Source organism: Molossus molossus, unplaced genomic scaffold, assembly GCF_014108415.1.
Source record: "Molossus molossus isolate mMolMol1 unplaced genomic scaffold, mMolMol1.p scaffold_m16_p_19, whole genome shotgun sequence".
NCBI classification, from domain to species: Eukaryota; Metazoa; Chordata; class Mammalia; order Chiroptera; family Molossidae; genus Molossus; species Molossus molossus.
This window is the reverse complement of record NW_023425354.1, coordinates 12218073-12238464: the sequence shown is the minus strand read 5'-3', so window position 1 is coordinate 12238464 and position 20392 is coordinate 12218073. Positions and strand designations below refer to the sequence as shown.

Sequence of the window (20392 nt, the reverse complement as noted above, 5' to 3'; positions counted from 1 at the left end):
GCAGAAGCCTAGAGGGCCCAGATTTACTTCCACATTACCTTTCCTCAAACTAAGGCTTTGGCTCCAGCATCCAAGAAAGGACTTAGGTTTCAGAAAAAGTAGGACAAAGGGGGAGTGGAGCAAGCAGTTGGGAAAGCGCGGGCAGCCCACAGAGCTACAGCTTTACTTCTCTTTCCTCTCCCCTTCACGGGGAAGCCTTTGAACAGAGAAAGCAAGAAAAAAACAGCTTCTAACAAGATGCCCTAAGCTTAGGGGGAACCACGTGTAACGTGGGTTAGTGTTCCAGGTTAGAAACTTGCCTTCTTTTTCTGCACCCAAACAGGATAAGCACTAAACATTCTATTTCATGGAGGAAACAAAAAGCCCATTACCTGCAAAAAGCAAAATGTATGTGACACACACACAGTTGACGTTTCTCAGTGGTTCCCAGGACATGCCGTCGAGGGCATCTTTCCTTATTGAATTTTGCAAATGATACTGTAATAACCTTTCAAAATGAAAAGTAGCAAATTAAAGTGTTTTTATTGTTTCCTTAAAAAAATGCATTTCTGTTGACAAACTGGGGGAAGAAGACCTTGACCAGAGAGAAGGTAAATGGAAATTTGTTACATTAGTACTGATTTGAAAAACTATCTTATCTCAGTGAACACAGTGCCCTTAAAGGTCATAAATCACCTCCCACCCGTTTGTAATTTTTTTTTTTTATTCTCACCCGAGGACATTTTTCCATTTTTTGTTCAGATAGAGCGGGAGGGAGAGAGAGGAAGAGAGAGAGAGAAACATCGACATGAAGGGACACATCGAGTGGCTGCCACCCGCACGACCAACCAGGGCCGGGGACAAACTGCAACCGAAGTACGTGCCCTTAGCGGGAACCGAACCCGGGCCTCTCTGTACCGCAGGCCGACGCTCCAACCGCTGAGCCAAACCGGCCAGGGCCGTTTGTAAATTTTTGACAGGTATGTAGGAAAGCAACACATAGCCCTCTGATGGCAGAATAGCCCTTTCTCACCACCTTTTTATGGGAGCCATTGTGCCAGGCCCACGTTAGAAAGCATAAATCACGTTTAACTTGAATCTCAATCCAAATCCCCACCTCCACTACCATGGAAAAGGGCAGGCAAGGCTATGAGTTCAGCAGTGGACTCTGAACTTGGCTAATCACTTTCCTAACTAATCCAAAAAGCAGAAACAAGACTACTTTTTAGATCATTTCATTTTTCCTCAGGCTTAGGGAGTACCGTAGTTAACTTTCCCACCCAATTCATTTCCTATCCTGCTACCAGTATAGCTATCCCTTAGAGTAGTGGCTTTCAACCCCGACTGCATGGAAGGAGCACTTAGGGATTAAATTAAAAATATAATAGTTGGGCCCTGGAAGGTTTGGCTCAGCAGTTAGAGCGTTGGCCTGCGGTCCAGAGACCCGGGTTTGGTTCCTGCTGAGGGCACGAACCTTGGTTGCAGTTTGTCCACGGCCCTGGTTGGTCATGTGGGTGGCAGCCACTCAATGTGTCCCTTTCACATCGATGTCTCTCTCTCTCCCTCCCACTCTGTCTGAACAAAAAATGGGAAAATGTCCTCGGGTGAGACTTAAAAGAAAAAAATATATAATAGTTAGACCCAACTCCTTACCAAATAAACGTAACTTCTGGGTAAACTTTGCAGGTGATGCCAAGGTATGGCCTTGAAGTTTGGCAGGAATGAATTTCACTTGCAACTCCCAGAGACCCATGATTAAGTTTAAGATTTTTTTGTTTTGTTTTGTTAGAGAGAAGGGAGAGAGATAGAAACATTGATGTGAGAGAGATACATTGATCGGCTGCCTCCTGCACACCCCCTACTGGGGATTAAGCCTGCTACCCGGGCATGTGCCCTGACCAGGAATTAAACCAGGACCTCTCAGTCCATGGGATGACATTCAATCCATAAACCACACCAGCTGGGCTTCATTCTTTTATGAAAACTCTAAAAAATTTTTCTGGCTTGTGTGAAATGGCAGTGCCAACTGCCATTATTACTTACCAAGAGGAGACACAGTCTAGAGTAAAGCCAGAACCCAGGGCAGGGAGGAAAAGTTATCACCCCTGTATCCTTGATGACATAAACCTCACACCAAATGATGTCCATAACCAGAACACACCTCTAATTAGTCACATCGTTTTGGTTCTATTACCCTTCATGTATAACCTAAGAGCTCCAAATTGGAAAGCAAAACATAGGCATGGTAAAATAACAAAAATGGTGGAATTTAATCTTTATTTACAGGACACTGCAAGATATGAAATTCCACATAGAAATAAGAAACCTATTGAGAGGAGAAGCTTCATACAGTATGTACAGTTTGGAACTGTTCAAGTATAGTCTCGTTGTAAAAAGTGCTACAGTAACAAACCACATTTAAAAAGAGTTCTTAGTAGAGAAACAGTAAGACAAACTTATACCAAACATAGTACACAACAAACAACTTGATGTCTCAGCTGTACAATCTAAAAGTTAAAGGTTCCAGGAGTGCCATCCTGAACTTGGAACGTATAGCCTTCAGAGGTAGTTTCTGGCACAACATTTTGATCTTCTTCTTCCTGGAAGTATTAAAAACAAAACAATATAATCCCATAAATATGACATATTTCTAAGCAGTAGCCCGCCAAGTCTGTATTTACTTTTTTTAAAATTTTTATCCTCCCCGAGGACATTTTTTCCATTTTGTTCAGGTAGAGTGGGAAGGAGGGAGAGAGAGAGAAACATCGATGTGAAAGGGACACATCGAGTGGCTGCCACCCGCAAGACCAATCAGGGCCGGGGACAAACTGCAACCGAGGTACATGCCCTTAGCGGGAACCGAACCCGGGTCTCTCGGGACCGCAGGCCGATGCCTTAACTGCTGAGCCAAACTGGCCAGGGCTGTATTTACTCTTAAGTTCTGTCTTCAGCTGTACATTTCATCTTTAATCCTGTACCACATTTGAAATAATCGAGGGAGGGAAAATTACTGAAACTTGCCAATTCATTAGTACTTGGGAAGGGAGGTTCTGAACGGGTTAAGAAATGCCACCATGATAACAAAAAAATGAAGATTTTTTTCTCTTAACCTGTCACTTTAATAAGCAAGGGAAAAACTGCTTATTAGGCCCAGAGTATTGATCTACTTCACTGACTCCTGACACAAGCTTACTCTTAAGATATTCTAAGATTCCCAAGGCTATTCATTTGAAAACAATTGACTTTAAAATTTCAGGTTAAAAATATATCATAAAGCCAAACATTTGGGGAGCAAATATGTACATTACATTATATCCCGCTTAAACTGTTATTCTGCTCTATTTAACATAGGTACAGGGCTTATTTAAAAAGTATGAGAAAAAAAGAGTCTATGGGCTTGACAGTAAATGTCTCCTTTACAAGTTATTAACATTACCATGTTACTCACCTCTACAGAGAAATACTTCTCAATCAACTTTAGTGAAGCTTTGTACACAGACTCATTTTCATGGTTTTGCAGAGCTTCAATTTTGTCCAAACCTCCACATTCTTCAATCATTATACTAAGTTTCTCAGTTTCACCTAGTTTCTCAGCAGCCTAAAAAAATTCCAATCTATATTTTAGTACTAATATATATCAGACAGAAATAAATACTTGACAGTTCCTTCATCAACCCTACGAGATAAAAACTATCTCCATTTTACTTTTTTCTTATTTTAATCCTCACTGGAGGATACTTTTCCATTGATTTTCAATTTCAGATAGAGTGGGAAGGAAGGAGGGAGGAAGAGAGAAACATCGATGTGAGAGAGACACACAGATTAGTTACCTCCTACACGACCCCAACCAGGGCCAGGGATCTAACCGTTTAACAGAGGTATGTTCCCTTGACTGGAATTGAACCCGCAACCCCTTGGTTGGCAGGTCAATGCTCTAACCGCTGAGCCAAAGCGGCCAGGGCCATTTTACATTTTTAATTCAAAGTGATCGGATCTGTACTTGCTCTTAGCAACTATTTCTGTAACTTTACAAAGATCTTTGAATAGTTCACAAACTTTTCTGTTCATCATTATCACACCTGGGCAACTTTAAAAATGAAACCATATCCAGGTTCAATTGGTCTCTTGAGGGAAACAGGAAATTCTTGTTTTGTAAGAGCACCCCAGATAATCCTAAAGTGTAGTCAAGGTGGAGAACCAACCACTGTGGGAGAAAGGCAGCCGATGACGCATAAAAACAAATTTCCCACCCTGGCCAGTTTGGCTCAGGGATTGAAGCATCAGCTCTCAAACTGAAGGACTGTGGGTTCGATTCTAGATCAAGGGCAGGTTCCTGGGTTTCCGGTTCAATCCCTGGCCCCAGTCTGGGTCGTGTAGGAAGCACCAATTGATGTGTCTCTCTCACAACTGATGTTTCTCTCTCTCTCCCTCCCACTCTATGTAAAAATCAATGGAAAAATATCCTGGGGTGAGAATTAACAAAAACAAACAAATGAATAAAAAACAAACTTCCCTAACTGAGTTATTTGTTGATATCAAAAGAATTTATTAGGTATAAGAATATTGTGGTTAGATTTTTTTTTAAATCCTCATCCAAGAATGTTTATTGATTTTTAGAGAGAGGTAGGGAGAGGGAGAGGGAGAAAGGGAGAGGGAGAGGGAAAGAGAGAGAGAGGGAGAGGGAGAAAGGGGGAGGGGGAGAGAGAAAGGGAGAAGGGGGGGGGGACATCAAAGTAAAAGAGAAACGTGGGTAAGTTGTCTGCTGTCTGTGCCCCAACCAGGGACAAACTCACAACCCTTTGGTTTTAAGGGACGACTGAGCTACCAGGCCACGGCTGTGGTTAGATTTTTTAAAAGTCCTCAACTCTTAGGAAAAACAAATATTTACAGATGAAATAATTTAGGAGGCTTAGGTAAGGACATTAGGATGATATAGGTCAACGCTGACAAATTATTTATTCTGGGTAATGAATACACCAAGGATCATTATTTTAGACATAACTTTTGTACATAAAAATAGCTATAATCATAAGTTTAAAGTTGTTGAGTAGGATCTACCCACCATCAATCACTATGACCAAGTGACATATGCTAGCATGTTTGGTTCAATTAGGAATAAAATATAGTAAGCCAAACATCATCAAACACAAATACAAACAAATGACACCTTGTTAAGACTTACCTGAAAGATATTTGAAATGGCATCCAGAATAACCAGAATAATTTTGGTATCTTTCGCAGTTAAGAGGTTCATCAATGGTTCTATTATGCCACAGTGAACGAGGTATACAATCTGTTCAACTGTTCCACCACTTGTATAGTTGGTCACAGCCCAAACAGCTTCCTTTTGTGTCTTAAAGTCTGCCTAATAAACATAAGAAAACAGGTTTATTCAGAGGGTTATAAAAATAAAATTCCAAAAGTACTCTTTTAGAAAAAGTGACCAGTGAACCTTAAGTGAGAGAGATTACTGGCCATTATTTAGTAAAGGACTGCCAGTAGAACCTAACATTGGTACATTAAGAATCTTATCAAGCACAGCTCTACCAAATGCCTGTCCACAAAGGCCTAAGACTTCATTACCTTGGAGAGAACAACAATGAGGAAAGGGACTAATCCATGATTCACAACTTGCTGTATTTGGTCCTGGCGGCCAGCTGTGATGTTTGACATTGTCCATGTAGCTTCCTTCTGAATATTAGTTTTGGAATTCATTAGCAGGCCAGGAAAGACAGCAAGTGCTCCTGCATCTATTACAACTTGAGTCTGTTCATCTGTCCCAGTGACAATATTTCCTATGGCTCTTAGCGCAGGCGTCTAAAAGGAAGAAAAAAATGTTATGCTGATGGTTGTCTTTTATTTTTCCAACATTGCTCAAAAAAACTCTATACCCCAAAAGTCTTGACAAGTAATAAATAGGTTTATCATGGCCTAAAACCTGCATGTCCATGTGTCAACATTAGTATCAACTGATTATGTTCCTTATACTTTATGTTCTCATCTGAAAGTCAACAACTTACCACAATTGGTAATTCAGTAGCTCTTAGGAGCTTCACAAGTTGGGGCACAACTCCTGTTTTCACAACCATTTCAATCCGTTCATTTGGACCATCAGTAAGGTAAGAAATGGCCCAGCAGCTGTCTGCTAATACTTCTGGGTCATCATGATGCAGGAGACGAACTAAAGTTGGAAGAATCTGCTCAACAGCATCTAACGGGGGTGCAGGATTTTTGTTGCGACAAAGGTTTGAAAGTGTCCAGGTAAGATTACGTAAGTAACCACACTGTGGGAAAAGAAAAATGCAATGAAAGGTCCTGTTTTTTGAGGAGGTGGGAAAATTAGAATCAACAAATAACTTATGTCAGTGACTTACTGCTAAAGATGACATATCAGGAACTGCAAGAAGAGCCAAGAGTGGGTCAACTGCACCATACTTGATAACCAAGTCTCGGAAAACTGAACCATCACCTGAAAAAGGACAAAATTACTCCTATCTACTTTTCTAGCACCATCAATGTTCAGTGACTCAGTGTACCAATGTCTTAACATAAAGACAACACTCAGAAATTCCCTAACTTACTTAGGTGCCACTTTCACACTTAATAAGCACTGGAAGGAAAGGAAGTCCAAACCTTGACACAAAGGTCACTATTACTTATAACAAAGCACTTCTCCCAACCTCAGCATGATCAGAGACATTCTGTCAAAAGAATTTAAAATGTCAAGTACCTGCAATGTTTCCTAGAGCCCATACTGCTTGTTCACTGATGTGAGCATGTGGAGATGCCAACAGAGAAATGAATGCTGGGATAGCACCTCCATCTACTACAGCTTTGGTCTGTTCTGATGTTCCAGAAGCAATGTTAGTGAGGGCCCAAGCAGATTCAAACTGGATGGGACTACAGTCAGTTCTGCCCAAGAAGGACACAAATTTTGGAATCAAACCAGCCCGAATTATGTTGTCTATGGGTGGCTGTTTTTCTCTAGAAAGCAGTTTCCTGAAGAAGAGCAAAAAGAGAAACAAAAATTGAAGATTAACAAATGAAGTTTGTGTAAAAAACAATTAAAAATGCAGTTCAAGAGTTCTGAACTTTAGGCAACCTTATTTTTTTAATCCTCACTTGAAGATATTTTTCTATTTATCTTCAGGTAGAGAGGGAGAGAAAGAGAAACATCGATGTGAGGGACACATCGACTGGTTGGTTGCCTCCCGCACGACCCCGACCAGGGCCAGGGACAAACCACAACTGAGGTTCGTACCCTTGGCTGGAATCGAACCTGTACTCACTGGTCCGAGGGCCGATGCTCTACCGCTGAGCCAAACCAACCAGGGCTTTAGGCAACCTTTTATTTTTTATTTTTTTTCCTTTATTGATTTCAGTAAGAGAGAAAGTGAGAGGGAGAGAAAGATAGAAACACTGATGAGAGAGAACATTGACTGGCCCAGATATCCTGGAATTTAAAAGGAGCTAAACACACTGATTACATGGCACTGCCATATGTAGTGTCTTTTTTTTTTTTTTTATCCTCACCCGAGGACATTTTTCCATTTTTTGTTCAGATAGAGTGGGAGGGAGAGAGAGGAACAGAGAGAGAGAGAAACATCGATGTGAAAGGAACACATCGAGTGGCTGCCACCAGCACGACCGACCAGGGCCGGGGACAAACTGCAACCGAGGTACGCGCCCTTAGCGGGAACTGAACCCGGGTCTCTCAGGACCGCAGGCCGACGCTCTAACCGCTGAGCCAAACCGGCCAGGGCCATATGTACTGTCTTTAACTACTGTACTTGTTTCCTAAAATCAAAATATTACCAGTAATGTAGGTTACTCTCCTCTCTGCATCCCTACAGAAATCTACTTTAGATCTTGTCAGTTTTTTAAAACTTTAACAATCTGACCGTTACACTCTCATTGTTAATTTGTGTTTCTCTGACCAAGTAAGGTTAATTATCTTTTCCATGTTTGCTTTTCATTTAGATTTTCCACACTGTCAAGCCACAGAAATTATTATAATCCTTTCTGTGGTGGATGTCACAAATATTTGTGTATAATGAGAGATAAGATTCTAAATATACTTATTTCTAAATGGGTATGCTAATCAAAAACTTTGTAATTGTCTTTAAAAATACACCAAAGGGCCCTGGTCAATTTGGCTCGGCAGTTAGAGCATCAGCCTGTGAACCAATGAATCTCAGGTTCGATTCTAGTCAAGGGCATAAACCTCAGTTGTGACTTGTCCCAGGCCCTGGTTGGGGTCATGCAGGAGGCAATCAGTCAATGTGTCTCTCTCACATCGATGTTTCTCTCTCTCTCCTTTCCTCCCTCCCTCCCATTCCACCTGAAGATAAATAGAAAAATATCCTCTGATGAGTATTAAAAAATATATGTATGTATACCAAAGATTGCCCTGGCTGATTTGGCTCAGCGGTTAGTGTGTCAGCCCAAGGACCAAAGAATCTTGGGTTCGATTCCTCGTCAAGGGCACATACTGGGTTGCAGGTTCGATCCTGGTCAAGGTTGTGTGGGAGGTAACCAAACAATGTGTCTTTCTCACATCAATGTTTCTCTCTCTTCCTCCACCCCTTCTTTCCACTCTAAGAATGGAAAAACTATTCTTAGGTGAAGATTAAAAAAGACAGAAAATAGGTCTAAGGCTGGTTTAAACATTCATTACCCACATATTTATCTATCTCTTTCCCACCAAAAAAAAAATCTAAAAAAGGTAATTTCTAGGGTTACCCATGCTACACCAGATAAGACTCACCTCGCAGCCTGAGTAGCTTGGAGCTGGCTTTCCAAATTGTTGCTATTTATGCCTTTGACAATGTCTTCAACAGACCAATTTACAGTGCCCTACAAAAGCAGTGGAGTTTTTGCAAATTATCATTTTTTAGATTAAATACAAACAATAAAAGCCCTACTTGCCTGCAAAGACATTTTTAGGTTTATAATCAGTTACTAAATGTTTATTAGCCCTACATTTAATTTTTCCTGTTAATTAAACATTCATTAATTTATATGTAGAACTGTTCCCAAACAAATACAAAAAATAGAGAACACCCCCCCCCCCCCAAAAAAAGATAGAAATAGGCCAGAAAGTGGTTGGTTCTAGACACTTTCAGTTGGTAATGGAATGAGCCAGGTCAAGTTACTAGCTGGCAGCTGTAAATGCAGGGAAACTTGAAGGGAGATCAGAGTTTAAGACGACTTTGGAATCAGCTTGGGTAGATTATGAAGAGGGGACAGGAAAGAACCCATCAGAACTACTGATTCAGAGCACACACACACACACACACACACAAATCTTCACAGATTTTATAGTTAAAACCATAAGGCTGGGAATGTTTTTAAATATTTAAGTCCCATTTTGATTTTCTGGGTTTACCACAATTCATAAGCTAAAATATTTTTACCTGATTGTTGCGGTTTTCCTGCAGTGGAGAAGTAGCATCATCAGGAAACGAGCTTACATTTCTCCTTTTCAGCATCTGGTCATCCTTCTTAGCTTTCCTCAGCTCCACATTAACTTCTATTCGGCGACGCCTCATTTCCTTGGGAAAAGATAACATAATTTCACTTATCATTTCAGGTTTTGTTGCAAAGTGAGCCCCCCCACTTTCCCTCAGAGTTTTAACCCCTTCTCAATTATCTCTCCATTTAAAAAATACCATATGAAAGCAACAGAAGGTACTCACTGTACTGTCTTTCCCCTTGTTCTTGAATCTGTTAAGGCGCGCAGCTGGTGAATTAGCATTCTCGTTGGTGGACATGACTATGAGACAAAGGAAGAAAGCTACAAGATGGGGGAAAGGAAAAAAAATCCGTTATCATTTTGCTTTGTCAGTAAGAAAAGCATTAATAGATATTGCATATTCTTTTTTCCTACCAATTCTTTGAAATCTTGCGTGTACTCTAAGCTTACAGCATAGCTCAAAATTCGCACTTGCCACAAGCGTTTGGTAACTACCATCCATGTTGGACAGTGCAGCTGTAGACTCTACTATATACAACCCATATACAGTTAACAGAAGACAAAGTAGGGAAGCACAACTTACAGTTAACATCTATGTTCTAGGCGCAATATACTCAGAGCCTCTGGTCTTTTAATGGCCAAAACAGGCACATTCCACACATTTGAAAAGTAAAAAAAAAAAAAAAATCTGGTTCATTATTGTGCTATCAAGTCTTCCATAACATGTTGTCAACACTAAAAAATTTGCGACACTGTTGTACATCTTCACCATCTCGTAAACATTTTCATTTCCAGGAATTTCGAGGGAATGCACTTAATTAGGCTGATATCAGCTGACATCATTCAGACTCGCATATTTACGAACCATCTCCAAAAGATGACACAATGTACTTCGATCTTTTCAATTTACCTTTATTCCATTATGTTGGCTTATAAAACTGACACAACCAACCCGAGGCCTACGTTTTAAGAGAGAGTTCCCTGCCACCCCCCCAACTCCGGTCTCTTCCCCTGCCCTCAACCCCGGGAAGATGCAGCGGCGCCGGGCCCCCTCCCGGGACTTTGGCCTTTAGGCCTCACTCTGATTCTGCGAGCGAGTCGCCAAGCACAGAGGCTCCCGCGGAGGTTCGCAGAGCCTCGGCGGTCCAACGCCCGAGGGCCCACATCGCAAAACAGCCTCCTCCGCAACGAACGACGCCCGGGAAGCCTCGTCAACGAAAGAGGCCAAAGCCAGGCCGGGCGTGTACCCAGGGCCTCCCCTCCTGCCACCCGCAAGCAGAGCGCGGCCTGAGAGCCAGCCGTTCAGGTCCCGGTCGGGCTGGGGCCTGAGTTCGTACCTACACAGCCGGCTCAGGCTTTCACACGAGACGGTGCGGGGAAGACAGACTGCGGTTCGGTTGCTCTGAAAACGTCCACCACGGATCAGCCCTAAGACGGTGTGGCTCGTGCAGCCGGCCGGCGCGATTTAAATTTCCCGGTGGCTCTGCATTCCGATTGGCTGGTTCGAGCCTACGCTGAGCATCTATTGGTGGATTTGAAAAACACGTTGGGGGGGGTGGTCACAGGGCCTAGCCGCAGAGAGGATAACATCGCGAGATGAGGGAGCGGCCACGCAATCCCAGAGTTCCCAGCAGAGCCGACGGGAAAGACTACAATTCCCGGCACAGGGTGGGCTGGTTCTCGGCCCCGCCTTGGTCTGGGATTCCGAGCTTTGCGGCTTCGTGTCAAGTCGCTGGTCCTTTCTCTCGTGGCTCTCTTAACCCAGAACTGCAGATGATTCCCCAAATCATTCTCTTTTAAAATGTTGATATAGAGACATATTGCTATGCATATTTTACAGACGGTACTTGGCAGGGGTTTGTGGCCATTGTGGAGGGGAGGGGCAGGTGTGGCATTTTTTTTTTTTTTATCTTGCGTCATGAAAGACGGCATAGAAATCACAAATATAGTAACAAAAGGTTTATTATGCCTGTTTCTCTAGACAATCTTTTATTTTTAAATAATGTTAAATACAGAAGAACGGTAAAGCTTTAGCCAGATTTACCAAATGTTAACATTTTGCCACATTTGTTTCTCCTCCCTCTCTCGCTGTATGTACAGAGGGGTGGACAAAGGTAGGTTTACAGTTGTAATACAAATAAGTAATACAATAACGAATATATAATAATACAAGAATAAACTGTTTTGTGTCAACTGTAAACCTACTTGTGCCCACCCTGTATACAGTCCGTGTACAAGTTCTGCCAATCCTTCCAGTAATGATCTATGCTGTACTTTGCACATTCCTGAATAAAATGTTAGCATTTTTGTGCCATGTACATTTTTTAAGTACCAATGATGGTTAACAGAGCATCGGGATTTAAGGCCATTTTGTTTTCTTTCTGCAAATTTCTGTATTCTAAAATGGGTACTTTTAGAAAAGTGATAATGGGTTTTTCATTTACTATAAATAAGTTCAAACATGGAACGTTGTAGATTCTTGCAGGCATTTATGCCAGCCACACTCATTGTGTAGCAGCCATGGAGTTCATAGGAGGTTGATTCTACTCCCACCTACCCAATCAGCATAATCCCTAAATGCAAAAATGTGGAAAGAATTCATCCCTAAATCTGTCATTGCCCGGCATTCTCTTGGCTACTGTTAATGGTTCAGGGACAGGCATGTGACCTAAATTCATTCAGTTAAGAAGGCTGTGTTTAATGCTTGGAGGTAGGAAGGGAGTCTCTGCTCTGAACTGAGAGATGTGAGTCCTAGAAATTTAAATAGGACAATTGTGGAGAAATCAGGAAAACCCTAATCAATAGCCTGCCCTACCTCTGAAGGTGGCAATCACATGACTTTGCAATTATGTCATCCAATACACTTCCTTTGCTGATTAAGCTAGTTAAATAGGGTTTTCTTTTGCTTGAAAATATTGTGTACTATATGCCCAGAAAGTGTTCTAAGGGTTTTACATATATTAATACATTTCATCTTCACAATTCTACAAGGTAGTATTATTATCTGTTCCATTTCACAGAAAAGAAGACTGAATCACGAGTGAGTAATTTGTCCAGGTTCACAGACCCAGGATGTATGGTTTCAGAACCCATGAATGTTCTTAACCACTGTTCTGTACTTGCATCTGAAACAGAAATATTTCAAAAGTGAAAGCTACCACCTTAGCTGGTATTGCCCGCAGACTGGAGAATCCTGGGTTCGATCCTAGCCAAGGGCATGTACCTCAGTTGTGGTTAGTCCCAGGCCTGGTTGGGGTTGTGTGGGTGGCAACCAGTCGATGTGTCTCTCTCATATTGATGTTTCTCTCTCTCTCTTCCTCCCTCTCCCTCCAGCTCTATCTGAAGATCAATGTAAAAATATCCTTGGGTGAGGATCCCCCCCAAAAAAAGGTGAAAGTTACCTTTGAAAGATACAAGGTTGCCTTGGGGAACCATGCACCCTCCACTCTTAGTTATTGTAGTCTGGAGATTCAGGAGAAGTCCTCTGGCCTAGGCCAACCAGCAATCATTCTCCCAGTCACAGGGGTTAGTTTGGTGATGAAGATGTAACACAGTGCAATAAAATGTGTACTGAGGTCTTTGAGAGTGAGATACCCTCTCTCTTCCACAGGACTGCGTGCTGTGATGATGTGAACCTGAGAATGGAGCTGCTCTGGAGAAGGAAACCTAACTGTGACCAAGTCTGAATAATCTTAATTTGTCAGTTAGTCATTCTTTCCAGTGAAAAAGTAGCTAGTTTAGCCTGCAACTCAAATATCACACAGATGTTTTCCTCCGGAGACCAATATTGCATTTTGGTATGCAGAAGTGATTTATGTACACTTTCCATTTGTCCCAAAAAATATTTTTAAAATGTGTACTCAAGGGTGGAGACTTAATACAATTAATAATTCTTATAGCATCATCAAGGACATTCCCTTTTTTTTTTAATCCTCACCCAAGGATATTTTTTCATTTATCATCAGATAGAGTGGGAGGGAGAGAGAAAGAGAAACATCGATATGAAAAAGACACACCAATTGCTTGCCTCCTGCATGACCACAACCAGGGCTGGAGAATGAATCAAAACCGAGGAACATGCCCTTGACCGGAACTGAACCCACAGACGCTCTAACCTCTGAGCCAAACCTACCAGGGCTCCATGTCCTTGGCTCCATGTCCTTTCTTATGCTGTTGAATTCTTTCTTATGCTGTTGAATTTCTCATGAAGTTCACTGAGCATTCTTATAACCAGTGTTTTTTTGTTTTTAAATTTTCCCCCTCCTTTATTGATTTTAGAGAGAGAGGAAAGGAAAGGGAGAGAGATAGAAACATCGATGAGAGAGAACATCAATTGGCTGCCTCCTGCATGCCCCCTACTGGGGATTTGGCCCACACCTGGGCATGTGCCCTGACCGAGAATCAAACCAGCGACCTCTTGATGCAAGAGTCGATGCTCAACCACTGAGCCACACCAGCCGGGCTATAACCAGTGTTTTGAACTCTGCATCTAGTAGATTGTTTGTGTCCATCCTTTTTCGTTCTTTTTTTGGAGTTTTATTCTGTTCATTCATTTGGAACATGTTTCCTTGTCTCATTTTGGCAGCCTCCCTGTGTTTGTTTTTATGTATTAGGTAGGGCTGCTATGTGCTTGGTAGGGTGGCCTTATGTAGTAGGTATTCTGTAAGGTCCAGTGGCACAGCCTCCTCATCACCTAAACTAAGTACTCCAGGTGCACCCCTGCCTGCCCTGTGTGGGCTGTGTACACCCTTCCACTTGTAGTTGAGCCTTGATTGTGGTTGGCAGGTCAATGGGAGGGATTTACCCCCAGGCCAATCAGCTGCAAGGACTGGCTGTGACCACTGACCACTGGGGAGGATCAGCTGTACAGGGTCCCACCCACAGGACAGGTCTTACTTCAGCAAGGCACAGATGCCTTTTAAGTCCACCCCATGAGTGTGCTACTTTGTAGAGGCGGTTGGGTGGTGCTTTGACATTGCCTAAAGCTGTTCACCAGGTGTGCTGGCTCTGGGGCCAAGGTCAGTTACTGCCTGTGTTTTGCCCAGGGCCTCCCGGCGTTAGCTACAAAGAGATCTGAAGATGGCTGCTACTTGCACTAGGTTTATAGGTGCCCTGGTGAGGCCAAGCTGTGAACCAGGGCTGGCTGCTGCTAGTGCTGAGCCTGGGGCCACTTACTGAGAGTAACAAGGCATGCTGAGGATAGATGCTGCTTGTTTGAGACATTTTAGGAAAATCTGAAGCATGAGCCAAGGCATATGATCGTATGGAAAAGCCATGGGAAAGCTTGGGTTGGGCTGAAAGGTGAGTGGGCAGTGTCTCAGGGAATCACCTGGGCAGGGCTAACATGTTCCAAGTTGATTTCAGAGAGTCAGACAAGTGCCTGCCTATTGGCTGTGTGTGTGTGTGTGTGTGTGTGTGTGTGTGTGTGTGTGTGTGTTAGGGGGAGAAGTCTCAGAAAAGGATCAATGACCTCTGCCAGCACTTTTGTCTGGCAGAAAGTTGACCCTCCAGCTCTTGCCCTGATGCCAGACAATTTAGTTCCTCCTGCATGAATGTCCCTTGAGGTTTTGAGCTGCTGCCCCAGTGCAGGAGTTCAGAGGAAGTCAGTCTGTGCTGACTCCTAAGAGGAACTGCCTAGGACTCCGGCAGCCCTCCGTCTCACTCGGCCAAAACCCCTACTGGGGAATTTTCTTCCTGGTACTGGAACCCTAGGCTAAGGGGGCCTTGTGTGGGGCTGGACCCCTTGCTCCCCAGGGGGAACCCCGGCAACCCAGATGTACCTCCCAATTTGTATCGCCACTGGCCACCCCGGTGTAGGCCACTTCACCATGGTCAGCCACACATGCAGCCCAATCTGCATTCCCGCCCTCCCTACCAGTCTCCAAATGGCTTCTTTAAATCCTTAGCTGTAGGACTGTAATTTAGCCAGACTTCTAGCGGTTCTGAACGATAGTTGTTCTGCAGTTTAGCTGCAATTTTGATGTGGTCATGGGAGGATATGAGTGCCACATATATCCACGCTACCCGCTTGACCCAACGCCTCTCCATTTCCCCTTTAATCCGGAAGAGCAGAGGAGGAGAAAAATAGATGTAGATAAATGAGGTAGAAGGGCGTTTTTAAAGAAAATTCTATTTACCATGGAGTCCCCTAACAGTCCGCAGCACTCTTTGATAATTTGATAATAGGTTATCAAATTAACGTACCTTAATTAAATGCAGGAAAGAAAGAGAAAGGAGGGAAGATTGAGGTGGGGTGCGACAAAACCTTCCTCTGCGAGTGGTTCCTAACACCAGTGGCAGAGGAAGGTCCAGGGGAACTTTGTAGAATGCAGACGCCGCGTCCTGCCCAGGTAGACAGAGTTAGAATGGGGGCGGGCACAGCCAATGGAATTTTGTTTAAAGTTCCCCAAGTGCGCGTAATATGCAGCCTGGGCAGAGAACCTTTCCTGAACCCCCGCACCCGGCCTGCGGACCTCGCAGTCCCGGTAATCCAAGGCGGAGAGCCACGCGCAGGCGCACCAGTGTCGGCCTGAAGTCCAGACCAAGGGCTCGGAAGGGCTCAGGCGCGTGCGCTGCCGTCTTTGGGGGCGGTTTTCAAAACACACCATCAGACGCAAGGCCGCGGAGCGCAGGGGGCGGGGCGCGATGATGGCATCGCGTAAGAGGACGTTGTGAGACGGTGGTTCATGTGGTGACCCAGTGGCCTAATGGATAAGGCATCAGCCTCCGGAGCTGGGGATTGTGGGTTCGAGTCCCATCTGGGTCGCACGAAGTTTCCTTTTGGTGGAGGTTGAGGCGAGAGGGAAAGGTGATCATGGGACTTGGTCTAGTAAAAGGAGATTTCGAAATGTGGTTCTTTCACGTCTCTACAGCGATCTCCGGGATGATTGTCTTTACAAATTAGCAAGTACATTTACGGGTTTTAAAAAACAGTGCAGTTGAGACTTTAACCTAGGAAGTGACCCAAAAGGGGAACATTCATCGTGCTAAACTTTTACTTTTAAAGTAAAAAAGCCGATTGGACAGATGGCTTCATCTCTTTTTTTGTCTGCCTTTTCAAGCTGAGCTTCACCATGGTCAGCCACACATGCAAATCTTCCTCCCCATCCTTATCCCAAGAGGTGTGTGAGCAGATCCAACTGTGCTGGCTCCAAACATATATTTCCAGTACTAAGGAGAGAGTTGATAGAAAAGCATTTGTGCTGTTACAGCACACCAATATAATAAACATAATTTATGGTTTCTGTCTCTAAACTATTATGAACAATAAATTGTAGTCAAAACGTACAAGCTTGGGGGGGGGTATGTCTGTGTGTCTATGTTTTATTTGCTAATTAGTGCGATAAAAGAAAATCAAAATCTAAGCTTTTCACACCGGTTCAATTGACTAGCTTGAAAAGTTTAAACTTCTTGCAAAATTTGTGCAAGCAGAATATCACTGAGTTAACTCCTACTCTTGAAAAACTACTAAACACTAAATGCAATGCAGTATCCTGGATTTGAGCTTGAAACAGAAAAAGGACATTAGTGGAGAAACTAGTGGAATCAAAACTCAGTCTGGAGTTTAGTTACCAGTAATGTACCGGTGTTGATGTCTTAGTTGTGACAAATGTACATGGTAATGGAAGATGTTAACATCAAGGGCAACTGGGTGAAGGTTATATAGGAGTTCTCTGTTCAATCTTTGCAACTTTTATGTAAATCTGGGTTTATTGCAAAATCAAACATTTGTTAAAAAACAAAACAATTTAACTAATACCCCAACCCACTTTTTAAGTTTAGGAATGTAGCGTTAAAAATGTTAAACCAGCATACATTAACAAATGAAGACCAGGGGATAATTTCCAGCTCCATTTCTGGTATCTCAGAGTTGGTGGCCACATTAGGTTCATGCTCAAAAAATCTGAACTGAATTATCTCCTGCAGCATCTGGGGACAATGGACAATGACTATGTCTCCCTGGTTCCCAAAAGCAATATTGTTCTCTTAACAGAATGCTCAGCCCCCAAACTGGGCCGGACAAATTTCTCAAATTTCTCGGGGTTCTCCACCCTTAGGGCTTCTGACTGGCCTGCCCAGACCTCTGCATGCTCACCCACCTTGTTCCTCTCCTTCAACCTCCTTCAGCCCAGGTCTCTCTAGAAGATACCTTGTTGCTCATTCACCATGGCTCATTCAGCTGAAGTCAGCAAACATTTATTGAGTGCCTACTGACTACCCCAGATTCAGGTCACTTGATGCAAATTCCAGTTTCCTCTTCCCTCACCTCCATCATCTCCCTCATTTCTTACCTGTGTCAAAGAGTTTTCCCTCCTCCAGTCCCAGGTTGTCTGGCACTTAGTAAATGCTCAAAAGCTATAGGTCCTTAGTTTCCCCTCCTGCCTTTGTCTTTAGCTTTCCCCTCCGCTTCTTTCCTCAGAGCCCAGCAACACGCTACAGTTCTCCATTCCCTACGAGCTCACCCCGGTCCTGGGCACGTCATAGGAGTCCTGGCTGAGCTCTCTCCACACAGCCAAGCTGCTTCAAGGGCGGTCTCCACGTGTCCACTCTCTGCTTTTCTGCACCTGCCCTGCTTTCATCACTCTCCTGCCACCGGGCACACTTCTCAACAGTGACCTCGCAATTGGAAAATTTAAGAAACACCTCTTAGCCCTGGCCGGGTAGCTCAGTAGATTAGAGTCATCCTGAATACACCAAGGTTGTGGGTTTTGATCCCTGGTCAGGCATTACAGGAATCAGCCAATGAATGTATAAGGAAGTGGGACAACAAACATGTCTCTTTCTCCCCTTCCTCTCTCCCTCAAATAAATTTTATTAAAAAAGAAACACCTTTCACTTCTCATCTTGCTTGACCTCGCCCTAAAATTTGAAATTCTCAACAAGTCCTTCCTTCTTGAAACACACTCTTTTCCCAAGCTTCCAAAAAATCTTATTTTCTTGATTCTCCAAACAACTTTGTCTCAATCTCCTCTGCTGGTTGCCTCTTGTTGCCAACAATGGAAACAAACCAGCCCAACCTAAGCAAAGCAAATGATAATTCACTAGAAAGACGCAGAGGAAGAAAGGCATACTAAAAGGGGGACAAAGCTGGAAGACCAGGGTTGGGAACCAGCAAGAATCAAGGACATACCAACGGCCCCCAGAAAGCAAGAAGCTGGAAGCAGAATGACTCTCAGAGCCAGAAATGCCTGGTCAGGATGCCACCACTTGCTCGAGAATCAAGATTCCAGGGAAAAGCTTACAATTGGCCCAGCTTGGGTAATGCACCTTTCTCCTGGTGATTCATGGGACACAGAGGAAGTAGCATCCCACCAATTCTTCCTCGAAAGGGGAAGAAGCAATTCCTTAAAAGGAAAAAGGGGCATGGATGCTGTGTAGTCAGGCAAAACACTGGCCCCTTTCCTTGGCACAAATTTCATACATTTTATTTATTTTTTCCTTTTTATTGAATTTATTGGGGTGACACTGGTTAACAAAATTATACAGGTTTCAGGTGCACAATTCCACAACACATCATCTGTACACTGTATTGTGTGTTCATCACCTGTACATTTTATTTTTATATTCCATATTCATTGTTCTATCACCACTGTTGATTTTAGGTAATGTAGACTGAGATTTTCCTTTCTCATTAAATTTTGTTTTAATGGATCTCAAAAATCTGTGACAGATTTTTGGTCAAGTTGTTTCCATTAAAAAGTACTGATTTTACAATGTAACTGCCACACACAAAACTGCTACACACACACACACACACACACACACAAATAGTCCACAAAACATTGTTGTTTCCTTCTGAAGGTTTTATGATGCATCATTATCACTCACCAGTCTTTTACTGTGAAACTTCAGTGGCCAATTGAGACAAACGGTTCTGAGACCATTCTTCCACCACCGATTGAGTCTGGGGTGGCAGGTAGCGGGGATGATCATTCAGCCTCTGAGCTTTCTGGGCAGGCTTGGTGACTTTGCCAGCCCCAGCTGCCTTCTTCTCCATTGCTGATGACACCCACAGCAACCACCATCTGTCTCATGTCACGCATAGCAGAATGGCTCAGCGTTGGATAATCAGAAAAGCTCTCAACACATGGGCTTGCCAGGAACCATATCCATGATGGCAGCATCACCAGATTTCAGGAATTTAGGGCCATCTTCCAGCTTTCTCCCAGAATGACAATCAATCTTCTTTTTCAGCTCTGCAAGCTTGCAAGCAATGTGAGCCATGTGACAGTCCAGCACAGGTGCGTAGTCGGCACCAATGTGGCCCAGATTGTTTAGGCTAGTCACCTGAGCCATGAAGCCAGCTGCTTCCATTAGTGAATTATTTTTGCTGTCACCGGCCACACTGACAAACACGATCTTGACAGTGAAGCCCATATTGTCCCCAGGAAGTGCTCCACACAACAAACCCTTCATGACACATTTCAACAGTTGACTGTTTTATTTCAGTTGTAACACTGACTGGAGCAAAGGTGAACACCACGCGAGGTTTGACACGCGAGGTTTGAGAGCACCAGTCTCCACTTGGCCCACATAAACAGGAGCAATGCCAACAATTTTGTAGACGTCCAGGAGGGGCAGACACAGGGCTATCCATCGGATGAGCTGGTGGCAGGATGCAGTCAGAGGTTCAAGCATCATAGTTCCACTGGCACTGACTTTTTTTTTTTAATCCTCACCAAGGACATTTTTCGATATTTTGTTCAGATAGAGCGGGAGGGAGAGGAAGAGACAGAGAGAGAGAAACATCGACGTGAAAGGGACCGAACGATTGGCTGCCACCCACACAACCCAACCAAGGTCGGGGACAAACTGCAAAGGTACATGCCCTTAGCGGGAACCGAACCCAGATCTCTCTGGACCGCAAGGTTGATGCTCTACCCGCTGAGCCAAACCGGCCTGGGTGGTGCTGACATTCTTAACATGTTCCTTATGTCT

General features: G+C 43.5%; 1 protein-coding gene, 1 non-coding gene and 1 pseudogene across 3 annotated transcripts; 1 reads left to right on the top strand and 2 right to left on the bottom strand.

Moving 5' to 3' along the window:
- Nucleotides 1–2235: 2235 nt before the first annotated feature.
- On the bottom strand, nt 2236–10894 carry LOC118634726 (importin subunit alpha-1). Of its 2 annotated transcripts, none has more exons than XM_036269458.1 (11): nt 10792–10894; nt 9678–9775; nt 9396–9533; nt 8747–8835; nt 6710–6978; nt 6354–6448; nt 6000–6263; nt 5563–5796; nt 5162–5344; nt 3428–3577; nt 2236–2579 (listed from the first exon to the last, which is right to left on the bottom strand). In XM_036269458.1, the coding sequence occupies exons 2-11, from the start codon at nt 9750–9752 to the stop codon at nt 2487–2489; spliced, it is 1590 nt and encodes a 529-aa protein (XP_036125351.1). In that variant the 5' UTR covers nt 9753–9775; nt 10792–10894; the 3' UTR covers nt 2236–2486. The 2 variants fall into 2 exon arrangements, with proteins under 2 accessions (XP_036125351.1, XP_036125352.1); XM_036269459.1 differs by lacking the exon at nt 10792–10894 and adding an exon at nt 10038–10105.
- A 5253-nt stretch (nt 10895–16147) lies between these two features.
- TRNAR-CCG lies at nt 16148–16220 on the top strand. The gene has a single exon. It is a non-coding gene; the product is annotated as a tRNA-Arg (tRNA).
- Nucleotides 16221–19273: 3053 nt separating this feature from the next.
- Nucleotides 19274–20081, bottom strand: LOC118634049 (annotated as a pseudogene).
- Between the last annotated feature and the right edge of the window lie 311 nt (nt 20082–20392).

What these genes read in the sequence shown, in the direction of transcription:
- LOC118634726 (XM_036269458.1), bottom strand. Translation starts at nt 9,752, where the DNA reads ATGTCCACCAACGAGAATGCTAATTCACCAGCTGCGCGCCTTAACAGA. An exon ending in GGCTCTAGGAAACATTGCAG is followed by an intron (nt 6,449 to 6,709) that starts GTACTTGACATT and finishes GTCCTTTTTCAG; the next exon opens with GTGATGGTTCAGTTTTCCGA. An exon ending in CTGATATGTCATCTTTAGCA is followed by an intron (nt 6,264 to 6,353) that starts GTAAGTCACTGA and finishes CTTTTCCCACAG; the next exon opens with TGTGGTTACTTACGTAATCT.